Raw genomic sequence first — 12,384 nt, 5'->3', positions numbered from 1 at the left:
TAAGTCTAAGAAACCTCTGCCTACCACAAGATCTTGAAGATGTTTCCCTATGTTTTCTCCTAGGAGTTTTATGGTCCTGTTTCTTATATTTAGGTCTTTGATCCATTTTGAGTTAAGTTTTGTATAAGGTTTGAGTTAGGGCTCCTCTTCCATTCTTTTGGGTATGGATTTCCAGGTCTCCCAGCACCATTTGTTGAAGAGACTGTTCTGTCCCAGGTGAGTGCACTTGGCTGCCTTGTTGAAAATCAGTTGACCATAAATGCATGTTTCTATTTTTGAACTCTCAGTTTACTTCAGCTGATCAGTGTCTGTCTTTATGCCAGTACCATGCTGTTTTGACCACTGTAGCTTTGTAATGTGCTTCAAAGTCAGGAGGTGTGAGTCCTCCAACTTCATTCTTATTTCAACATGTTTTTGGCCATTCAGAGCCCCTTGCCCTTCCAAATAAATTTGATAATTGGCTTTTCCTTTTCTTCAAAGTAGGCCGTTGGAATTTTGATTGGGATTGTGTTGAATCTGTAAATCAGTTTGGGTAGAATTGACATCTTAACAATATTTAATCTTCTAATCCATGAACACGAAATACCCTTCCATTTATTTAGGTCTTCTTTGATTTCTTTTAGCAATGTTTTGTAGTTTTCTGAGTACAGATCCTTTATATCCTTCGTTAAGTTTATTCCTAGATACTTGATTTGTGTAGTTTCTGTTGTAAATAGGATTATTTTTTCTTAATTTCCTCCTGATAGTGCTCATTACAAGTGTATAGAAACACTACTGATTTTTGCATGTTGATCCCACCATTTTGCTGAAGTCATTTATTAGCTCTAATAGATTTGTCATAGATTTTTTAGAACTTTCTAAGTATAGTATCGTGTCATCTTTAACAAGTGACATTTTACTTCTTCCTTTCCTATGTGGATGCCTTTTATTTGTTTTTTCTTGCCTGATTGCTCTAGCTAGGACTTCTAGCATGATATTGAGTAAGAGTGGTAAAAGTGGACAACTTCGGTTTTTTCCTGATCTTCTCATGTGCTTATTGGCCATTTGAATATCTTTGGAGAAATGTCTATTTAAGTCCTTTGCCCATTTTTTAAATCATTATTAAAAAATTTTTAATCACAATTTTAAATCATTTTAAATCATTATTATTATTATATCCATCCTGGCAGGTGTAATATGATATCTCATTATGGATTTGATTTGCATTTCCCTAATGACTAATGATATTGAGCATCTTCTCATGTGCTTATTGGCCATTTGAATATCTTTGGAGAAATGTCTATTCGAGTCCTTTGCCTGTTTTTTAAATTGGGTTGTTTGTCTTTGTTGTTGAGTTGTGGTCTTTTAAAATTTTGGATAGTAAACCCTTATCAAACATATGGTTTCTAAATATTTTTGCACATTCTGTAGGCTCTCTGTAGACTCTGAGCCTTGAGAGTTTCCCGGCCTTTTCGTTCCTCCCCATCTGTGGGGCAGGAAGGTGGGGAGGTGGGGGGCAGGGGGCTGCTGGTGGCTACTAGCCCTTCCCCAGGTGAGAAGGCTTTGGTAAAACATTCCCCTGGAGGGCTGACCGTCTTAGGGAGAGAGGACTCCCTGGGCATGTTCCAGAGTGGCTACTTCCCCTCCCCTGCCCTGGCATGTGGGGATTTTTCCTCTGTCTTCACCTGTGATTCCTTAGTGCAGCTCCTGAGATAAGCCTAATGAAAGCCTGGTGGCCGTCTCAGAGCTGGGCCCCGGGAGTGTAACTCTCCCCTCATTCGCGCTCACCCTCCCCGATGTGTCGGTCATCATCGCAGTGGTCCTGACCCGTCACACGCGAGGGGCGTGTGTCCCAAGTGCTGTGACCTCTTCATTGTCCCGCCTCCTCAGTCTGGGGTCAGCGGTTTGCCCTGTACCCTCAGTTCTCTGATGGCTCCAGGAAGATGTGTTGATTTTCAGTTTTTCACCATTCTTATTATGGAGACAGGAGTGACAGTGGAGAGGGAATCAGAACTCTTCCCCTGCTTTTTCTGTTTATCCGCGTTGGGGGATGAGAAGGGTTTTCGGAGTCATTGTAACGCTGTCGGTTTATGGGAGAGCTGCGGTGTGTGTCTGCAGGCTGAAGGAGCAGAGCCTCGTGAGGGAGGCGCGGCTCCGGGACCCCCTGGAGAGCAGCAGTGACAGCGACGACAAGGTCCCGCTGCCCAAGTCCTCCTCTCTGTCCAAGCGGAAGCTCGAGCTCGAGGCAGAGACCGTCGAGAAGAAGAAGAAGGGGCGGCCGCGGAAGGACTCACGCCTCGTGCCCCTGCCCCTGTCCGTCCAGGTGAGCGGCCGGCCTGCGGGCCCGTGGGAGGGGGTCCCTCCCGCCTGCCAGGAACCCCTGAGCTGTGAAGTGGGGGTCGCTGCAGTGCTCCTCGGCGCCTTCCCCCTTGCGGTCCCCTGGCAGTGCCCTGGTCACAGGTGCCCTCCCTCACTCAGTGCTGCCCCGTCGGGCTGCAGCCGGGTTCACGGGGTTTCTGGCTCTTGCAGTCTCCGGCTGCCCTGACTGTGGAGAAGGACGCCTTTTGTCTGTCTGCACCAGCACTTGCCCTGAAGCTGCCGATTCCAGGCCCCCAGCGAGCATTCACCCTGCAGGTGAGCACTGGACCCTGCCCCTGATGTCACAGGTGTGTGCACACACTGTCCCCCCACCCCCGTATAAGCCGTGACTTGTCACCGGCTCTAGGGAGTGTTTTCCAGGGAAGTTTCAGCTATAGCTGGTCACGGCAACCACCAAGGTTTACCAGGATCACTAGTCTCGCCCCAGAGCCTCCCCACACCCCACCTCTTGCCCCTCCATGGCATTGCCCTTGCCGTCCCAGGGCACTTCCTCTGTGTGGCCAGGCCTGGTGTCTCTCCTGTCCCGTCTCAGGCATCCCTGCTCACACCTCCTCTGATCTCTGCTTCTCTACTCCCTGGAGCCACCTGGGGTGCCTGCTGCCCGTGCCTGTCCTGCTGGCCTTGCCTGCTTCTCAGTGCCCAGCGCTGAGTCGTCATCAGGGCTCCCCTGGAGCTCGGAGGAGACGCCTGCAAACATGTGCCTGTCTAGACGCTCTTGCGAGTGATAATCCTTCATGACCAGGGCCCACCGGCCACTTGGTCCAGCCTCAGTGCCTCAGTGCATGCTTCCCCTCAGCTCAGCGTCCTGCCCACAGGACACCCTGGGCCCCACTGCCGGCCACGTGCAGCTCCAGGCCGGGCCGGTTGTCCAAGGGCTCAGGAGAGCAGGCCTCAGGCCTTCCCAGCCATGAGTCCCCTGAGCCAGGTATAGAGGAAGGAGGCCGAACACGCGTTTTGTTCCTGTGGCTGCAGCGTGCAGAGGCCTCCGTGGGCAGCAGTGCTCAGACACGCTCTTCAGCTCACACGTGCCCTGCCTCAGCTCCCTCCGTGGTGGTGTGGGACAGTGGGAAAATGGCAGAGGAGGACTCTCCAGGCATCAGTCTCTATAGCAGGGAACTGTCTGAATCAACAATTTTAAAACTCCTGAGTCCGGCAGATCCCTGGCAGCGTCCAGGGAAGAGCAGGAGGAAGAGGCCAACAGTTAGGATAAATCCTAGCAAATGGCTCTCTCCGTGTGGCAGTTACCACTGCCCAGCCCCCACTTTCCCACAGGCATCAGTGGGATCCGGTCCCAGCCATGGCTTCCAGCTGTCAGAAATGGACATAAAAATCCACTTCCCAAGTCCCAGGGTGAGCACAGGCCAATCAGTGATCACTGTTTTTGCTTAGTTACTTCAGATCACTGGGAGCCCGGCTCTGAGGTGGCCGTCGTGCCAGTCTGCTCCTCACCGAGGCACAGAGGAGTCCAGTGACGGTGCTGCCTCAGCGCTGTGAGGACACCTGGAGGGCTGCACTGGCCAGGCAGGTTGAGAGAGCAGCTCCGGGGGCTCACCTTGGCCGCCCCTCACCCCCCCAGGGCCATCTGGAGCCAGCACTCCCCTTGTGGGTCCCTGGCCTGGTTCCCGCTGGGAAACACTGGCTTGGAAGTTCTGCTGCACTGTGTCCCCCACCCAGAATTTGCCCTCCAAGCAAAAGCAGCTTCAGGAAATGAGAGTGATGTAAGGAACAACTGAGGCGGATAGCCTGGGGCAAAGGCTCACCTGCTCTGAGTCCTGCGGTGGAACCCCTGGGAGAGGGAGCAGGGGCACCCAGACGCCTGCAGACAGGGGAACCCCTAAGGCCACCCCAGCACAGGCCCAGGAAAGGCAGGGAGGGCCCTGCACTTTGCATTCTCCTCGGGCTGACCATGCTAGGAGGGCTGACACTCTGGAAAATCTGCCGTGTCACCAGCTGGTCACAAACCTGAGAAACAGACGTCTCCGGGAGTAAATCCCAAAGTTAACATTTTTAAGTAGTAAAAGGTACAGTGTACAACAAAGATTAGAAGACAGAGAAACAGGAAAAGATGGTCCAACAAAAGAAGAAGATGAAAAACCAGAAAACATCAACAAAAAAGGCCAGGCTGTGAACATACTCGACAAAGACTAAGAAAATGCTCTTCAGCATGGTCGAGGATGTGAAGGAAAATAAAGAGAAAAAACTAAAGATATCAAGAAAACAAGGAATGAATAATATGAAAATCTCAAAAAGAATAGAATTTTTTCCCGAAAAAAGGGAACTAAACAGAACGACTGGAGTTGAAGACCACAATAACAGGAAAGAAAAATTCCCAGGAGGGTTTCAATAGCAGATTAGGGCTGACAGAAGAAAGAATCAGCAAACTCGAAGACAAGACAATTAAGATGAGTCAGGATGAGGAGCAGAAAGAAAAAAATAATTACAAAAAGTGAAAGTAACTTAAGGGATCTCTGGGATATCATCGAGCTACCAGTGTTCACATTTGGGGTACCAGACAGAGAAGGAAGGGAGAAGGGGGCAGCAGGGATAGCCAAAGAAACAGTGATAGAAAACTTCCCAAACTTAGCAAAAAATATGAATATGCATATCTAGGAAGCCCGGAGAATGCACCAAACAGTATAAACTTGAAAACTATACTCCATCATATACTGATCAAACTTAATTCAAAGGACAAGAAGAGAGTTTTGAAAGCTGCAAGAGAAAAGCAGCATGTTACCCACAAGGGAGACCCAAACCATGGAGGCAAGAAGGCAGTGGGCTGAAATACTTCAACTGCTGAAAGAGAAACAGTTGCCAAGCAGGAAGTTTATACCTGACGAGATTTTCTTTCAAAAATGAGGGGGAAATGAAGACCTTCCCAGATAAACAAAAGCTGAGGGAGTTCGTCACCACTAGACCTGCCCTACAAGCCATGCTAAAGGGAGTTCTCCAGACTAAAAGGAAAGGACACGGACAGTGGTTCAAAGTGGCATAAAGATACAAAGACCTCTGCTAAAGGTAACTACTTGGATAATTATAAATTCCAATACTGTTACAATGTATTTTATTTATGTGTAACTGTACTTGTTACTTTCTACAGGTGTTAAAATGCAATTGCATAAAAAGTAATGATATATCTATGGTTTGGGGAGTCCAGTGTATAAAGATATAATTTGTAACAAGTATAAAATGGTGGGAGGTTGGAGGGACATACGAACAGCATATGTTTATGATGTTGAAGTCAAGTTGGTATCAAATCAAGTAGGATTGTTAAGTATTTGGGATGTTAAATTTTAACCCCATGGTAAGCACAAGGAAAATACATGAAAAATGTATCCAGATAAAAATGAGAAGCGACTCAATATGACACAATAGAAATAAATCAAATAAATATGAAAGGCATTAATTGAAGAATTGAGGGACAAAAAGTTACAAGACTTACAAAGACCTAATATCAAAGTGGTGAAGGAAAATCCTGCATTACCGATAGTGACTCTAAATGTAAATGGATTAAACTCGCAATGGAAAGGCAGAGACTGGCAGGATGGACTAGAAAACCTTACAGAACTACATGCTGTCTGCAAAAGACTCAACTTAAATTCAAAGACACAAGAAAAAGGACGGAAAGAAATACACCATGCAAGTAGTGACCGGAACAGGTAAAATTGACTGTAAGTCAGAAACAGGTATGAGGGACAAAGGCGATCAGTATACACTGTTACAGGGGTCGATTCTACAAGATGTAACAATTGTAAATATATATGTTCCTAACAGCAGAGCCCAAAAATCTATGAAGGAAAAACTGACATATTTGAAGGGAGAAATAGACGATTCTACATTAATAATAGTATTACTCTTTCAGTGATGGATAGGAAATCTAAACAGAAGATGAATAAATGATACAAGATGTGGACGATGCTGTAAACCAGCTAGACCTAACTGACATGAATGGAACACGTCACCCAACAACTGCAGAACTCACATTCTTTAGTGCACAGGGACCCTTCTCCAGGAGAGACTGCGTGTTAGTTCACAGAGCAAGGCTCAGTAAGTTTCAGAAAGTGAAAACACACGATATGTCTTCTCCAACCACAATGGAATGAAATTAGTAATTGGTAACAGAGGGAGAAATGGAAGATTCACAAATACATGCAAATTTAGACATACAGTTAAACAACCTGTGGCTAAAGAGGAAACCACAAGGTAAATTAGGAACTATCTTAAGGCGAATGAGAATGAAAATACAGCACACCAAAACCTATGGGCCGGAGCAAAGGCAGTGCCGGGAGGAAAATTTATAGCTCTTCTCTTTCGAAAAGGAAGGTCTCAACTCAGAGACCTATTCTCAAAACTTGGAAGATCTGAAAGCAGAAGAGCCGACTAAACACAAAGTGAGCAGTAGGAAGAAATTCCAAAGATTAGAGCAGAAATAAATGAAATAGAGAATAAAGAAACAATACAGGGAATCAACAAAACAAAAAGTTGGTTCTTTGAAAAGACTAAGAAAACTGACAAACCTTTAGCCAGACAGGCAAAGAAACAGAGGACACAGATGGCTACTCAGAAATGAAAAGGGGACATCACTACTGAGCCCACTGAAATTAAAAGGATTATGAGAGGATGGGAGTAACAACTGCATGCCAACAGATTAAATAACCTAAATGAAAAGGACAAGTTCTTAGAAATACATGAACTACCTACACTGACTCGAAAAGAGAAGGAAGATCTCACCAACCAATAACTAATAGAGACTGAATCAGTAATCAGAAACCTCCCAACAAAGTAAAGCTTCACAGGAGAATTTTACCAAACTGTCCAGAAATTAACACCGGTCCTGCTTAACCGCTTCCAAAAAATTGAAGGGGGGAACACTCCCTAATTTATTCTGCGAGGCCAATGTCACTCTCATACCAAAGCCAGATAAAGATACCACAAAAAAAAGAAAATTGCAGGCCAGTATCCTTTATGAATCTAGATGCAGAAATCCTCAACAGAATACTAGCAAACCAAATCCACAACACATTAAAAGAATTATACACCATGATCAAGTGGGAATTATCCCAGGTTTGCAAGGGTGATTCAACACAAGAAAATCAATTTTGTAACACACCACGTTAACAGAATGAAGGGGAAAAACAGGTGTTCATCTCAATTGACACAGAAAAGGCATTTGGCAAAATCCACCACTCCTTGATAAAAACACTGAGAGAAGTAAGAATAGAAGAAAACTTCCTCAGCATGATAGGGGCATCTGTTTGCAGATGGCGTGACCCTGTATACAGAAAATCCTGATAAATCTGCAACAGAGCTATGAGAGGTAATAAATGAATTCAGCAAAGTGGTGGGGTGCCAGATCAAGTCACCAGTGTTTCTGTAAACAAGCAATGAACAGTTAGAAGAAGAAATCAAGAAAAAAATTCCATTTACAGTAGCAACTAAAATAATCAAATATCTAGGAGTAAATTAAATCTACCTAAGGATGTTAAGCACTTGTACACAGAGAACTACAAAACATTGGTGAAAGAAATGAAAAAAGTCCTGAATAAATGGAACGACATTCTGTGTTCATGGATCGTCAAACCAAGCATTAAGAATGTCAGTTCTCCCCAGTGCAGTTTACAAATGCAGTGTGTTCCCAATCAAAATTCCCAAGACCCCGCCTTTGCAAAAATGGAAAAGCCAAGCAGCAAGGCCGTATGGAAGGGTAAGGGGCCCCCAGTAGCCAGAGCCATCTGGACAAAGAAGAGCGTGGTTGGAGGACTCCCACTTCCCAGTCTTGAAAGCCATTAGAGGTCTCTCCGAGGACATCATCCGGTCCTTTCTTCTACCCCATAAGGTCGGCACCCCTTCCCAGCAGGACGATGTCTCAGTGGTCGTTGCCCAGATATCCCTGAAAATTGAGAGAAAGCTCAAATGAGGGGGAGGAGGTGGAACTGAGAAATTAGGATTTAACAAATGGCTATGACTATTGACTCGCCGTATGGATGTTTCCTTTTCGTTTTTAATATATTTTTTTCTCCATTCTTTCTTTTATTCTTTCATTTTCTGTTCTGTGGTCCTCTGGGACACTGAGTCGTTGTTCAGCTTCCTCTAATCTTGTATTATGAGTATCCAGAGTCTTTTTAATTTGGCCAACAATTCCTTTTATTTCCATAAGATCTATTTTTTTTATTTAATCTTGCAATTTTTTCTTTATGCTCTTCTAGGGTCTTCTTTATGTCCCTTTTATCCTGCTCCATGGTCTTCTTCATGTCTTTTATATCCTGTGCCATGTTTTCATTCCTCGATTGTGATTGTTTGATTAATTGTGCCAAGTACTGTCTCTCTTCTGATATTTTGATTTGGGTGTTTGGGATCGGGTTCTCCATATCGTCTGGTTTTATCATATGCATTAAAATTTTCTGTTGTTTTTTGGCCTCTTGGCATTTGCTTTGCTTGATAGGGTTCTTTCAAGTTGTAAAAAAAAAAAAAAAAATACCAGTCTAATTTTTCAGAAATAGAAGTCGCAGATGGCGTCTGCGAGTCACCTATACCCCTCAAGTCAGTTCTCCCCAACTCTGTCTCTGTGGTGTGTGGGGAAATGATTTTTGTGGGGTTCAGTTGGTGAACTCAGTTTGGGTGTGTTGTTGGAGCCGTCCGCCCTGAACGTGGTGCGTGTGTCTGGGTGGTCAGGGAGGCGGGGCAGCTTTAATATTCAAACCTCCCAGGTGTTCCCGGAGATTCAAGGCTGTTGCAAGAGTCTAAACCTTCATTTCAGTTTTGCCACAGATTTTCTGTCGCTGAGCCACAAAACACTGGCATTGACATAGCGTCCCTGGGTTTTCCGTGCGGGCCCCCCTTCTCAGCTGTGATCTTCCAGGACCTCCGCTGAGGGGCCGTGCAGGGGCACTCTCTGCCTGATGCAAAGATTAGCCAATAATTCTTGACTGGCATGAATTCTGAATGAAAGGCAGGTAGCAGAGCTGGGCCCCATGCCTTTCCTCTCAGAGAAGATAGACGCCCTAGGGGGAGGTCGTTAGTATGTCATTGGTCTCTCTCTGCCTGTGCCACACTCCTGTCTGGGTCACAGAACTGGGAACTGAAAATGGCTGAGGCTTTCTCCACTGAGTCAAAAAAAGAACAGAGCTAGTCCGAGGCGACCTTCCGGCTCTCCAAGGTCAGTCATCACCCAAAGCCTCTGTCTATTTGTTGGGGATTCACACCTCGTAGTGAGCAGTTCACACTCACTAATTAAAACCCCAGTTGGGGCTCAGCTGAGCTATATTCGCTTGCTGGGAGAAAGCTTCTCTCCGGCACCACGCGGCTTTGTAGCTCGGGCTGTGGGGCAGGGGTCTCCCGATTTGGATCCGCAGGTTTTACTTACAGATTTTATGCTGTGATCTCGGGCATTCCTCCCAATTCAGGTTGGCGTATGATGAGCGGACAGTCACGTTTGTCCCCTTGCAGTTATTCTGGATTATTTACTAGTTGTTTCTGGTTTTTTGTTAGTTGTTCCAGGGGGACTGCTTAGCTTCCACTCCTCTCTATGCCGCCATCTTAGATCCGTCTCGAATAGACATCTCTTGAAAGATGATATGCTCGTGGCCAAAGGTATATGAAAAGATGCTCAACTTCATTCCCCGTTAAGGAAATGCAAATCACAATCTCAATGAGATAAACCATTTCACACCCTACAGAATGGCTGCTATTCAAAAAAGGAAAAATGGAAAGTTACAGTGTTGGAGAGGATGTGGAGAAATAGGAACACTCATCACGGCTGGTGCAGCCGCTGTCAAAGACAGTTGGGCGGTTCCGGATTACCTGTGACCCAGCGGTCTTACTTTAGAAATAGACCCAAAAGAATTGAAACTAGTGCCTCAGATATTTGCACACCGAGGGTCATAGCAGCATTATTCACACTTGTCAAAATATAGAAGCTACCCAAGTGTCCATCAGCCAATGAATAGATTAACAAGATGTGGCGTATACACACAACAGACTATTATTCAGCTGTAAAAAGGAGTGAAATCCTGTTACATGCAACAACGTGGATGGAACTTGAAGATACCGTGTTGAGTGAAGTAAGCCAGACGTAGAAGGACAGATAATGTGTGATCTCACTGACACGAAATAACTAGAATAAGCAAACTCATAAGAGTCAGGGTCGAAAATACAGGTTACCAGGGGATGGGGTCGGGACAGGGAATGGGAAGTTAAGGCTTAAAATATACAGGATTCCTGTTGGGAATGATGAGAATTGTTCCAGTTTGCTCAAGCTGTCAAAATGCAATTTACCAGAAATGGATTGGCTTTTTCAATGGGGATTTATTAGATTGCGAATTTAGAGTTCTAAGGCCATGAAAATGTCCCAATTAAGGCATCAACAGGATGATACCTTCTCCGAGGAAAGGCCGGTGGCATCTGGGTTTCCTGTCACATGGGAAGGCGTCTGGCCGGCGTCTGCTGGGCCTCTCCTGGGTTAGCGTCTGGTTTCCGTGGCTTTCTCCAGATGTCTCTGGGCTTCCTCCTTCACTCCTCTCTCAGCTCCGCTGCATCCTTGCTTGTTTCTCCCAGGACGTTTCTCTCTAAGCGTCTCGGGGTCCTCTCTTGCCTTCTCCAGGACAAACTCTGGATTTCATTTCTTAGCTTCTCTCTTGGTTTTGGTTTCAACAGCTGTCTCTGAAATGTCTCTGGGTGTTTTCTGTCTAAGTGTATGGGTCTGTGTCGGCTCTCAGCTCTCTCTCTCTGTCTCCCTCTGAGCTCTTTTAAGGACTCCAGAAAACTGATTAAGACCCACTTTGAATGGGTGGGGCCACATCTCCGTGGAAATAATCTAATCAGAAGGTCCCGCACTGCCTGCATGGGTCTGCTGTCGCTCAGAGACGCTTAGTGTGCACTCTCCTCCCTCCAGGTGAGCTCGGACCCCTCCATGTACATCGAAGTGGAGAACGAAGCCACGGTCCTGGGGGCCCTGAAGCTGAGCCGCTTGAAGTGCAACCGAGAAGGGAAGGAGTGGGAGACGGTGCTCACCAGCAGGATCCTCACCGCCGCCGGCAGCTGGTGAGGGCGAGGGCCGGCCGTGTGGCGTTGGCAGAAACAGAGCACGCTGGGCCGAGCTCTCTGAGCCGGGCCGCTGACGTGGCCATGGCCCTGCTGAGCAGGTGCATTTATCACCTCCCTCCTGCAACCCCCAGCAGAGTCAGCATGACTGTCCCTGTGTTACTGATGGGGAAACTGAGGCACACAGGTCACCCCAGCTGGGTTTGGGCCCCGTCATGAGATTCCCATGTCTGCTAGGATTCCTGAAGTCTCCATGCAGACTGAGCCCTGGGGCTGGTTCCTTCTCTGACCCCAGGGAATCAGGTGGATTCTGATGCCCCCCAGGTGCCCACCCAGCCCTCCCTTCACTCGGTGCTCGGTGACCTGGAGTCTTCCCTGGGTCTCGGGGCACGTGCAGCTTGGTGCCCTGTGTGCTGCCTGGAAAGGGACCCCGGATCCCCATCCAGTTCCTGCGGAGGCCTGTGGCCCCAGTAGGACCATGTGGCAGATGCTCTCGGGGGGCTGCCACGTCATCACCTTAGACACGGTCATTTTAGAGTCCCCTGATCACTTGTCGTGAGGTCACACGTGAACGCTTTAGAAACACCGTCTGCCGTCTTAGCTTGCCAGGCTGCCGGGCTGCACACCGAGCGCACAGTGGGTGTCTTATCTCTTGGTTCTGGAGCCTCGGTCTCGGCAGCCGTCTCCCGGGTGCTCAGGCGCTGGCTGGCTGCGGGGCTTGGGGTTCCTGGGCTCGGCCGCTGCCCCCTCCCGTGGCTCCTCCTGCTCCGTCAACTGTGTCTGGGTTCCTCTCTTCACAGGACTCGGCTCGTGGGGGCAGGCTCAGCCTGGGTCGGTCTAAATAGGCTCTGCCTTCACTAGTAACACCCTCAGAGGGCTCTGTGTGGATGGGCTCACCCCGGGAGCGTGGAGGAAGGGCTCTATGGACCTCCCTCTGACACCTGGCCTCTCCGTTAGATCAGGGTTCCCATGGACCCTGAGTGGTCTGCG

The 12,384-nt window shown here is 47.4% G+C and overlaps 1 protein-coding gene across 6 annotated transcripts in view; it reads left to right on the top strand.

Annotated features, from left to right (window-relative positions):
• Positions 1-12,384, top strand: part of LOC119524866 (protein HIRA) — a 90,840-nt gene that overhangs the window by 54,119 nt on the left and 24,337 nt on the right. For all 6 annotated transcript variants that reach the window (XM_037823518.1, XM_037823519.1, XM_037823520.1 and 3 more), the window contains 3 exons: positions 2,098-2,302; positions 2,509-2,613; positions 11,246-11,394. In XM_037823518.1, coding sequence (XP_037679446.1) covers positions 2,098-2,302; positions 2,509-2,613; positions 11,246-11,394 — 459 coding nt within the window. The remainder of the gene's footprint in view (positions 1-2,097; positions 2,303-2,508; positions 2,614-11,245; positions 11,395-12,384) is intronic.

This window comes from Choloepus didactylus (assembly GCF_015220235.1).
Source record: "Choloepus didactylus isolate mChoDid1 chromosome 23 unlocalized genomic scaffold, mChoDid1.pri SUPER_23_unloc1, whole genome shotgun sequence".
In the NCBI taxonomy this organism is placed as follows: domain Eukaryota; kingdom Metazoa; phylum Chordata; class Mammalia; order Pilosa; family Megalonychidae; genus Choloepus; species Choloepus didactylus.
This window is presented reverse-complemented; position numbering and strand designations above follow the sequence as displayed.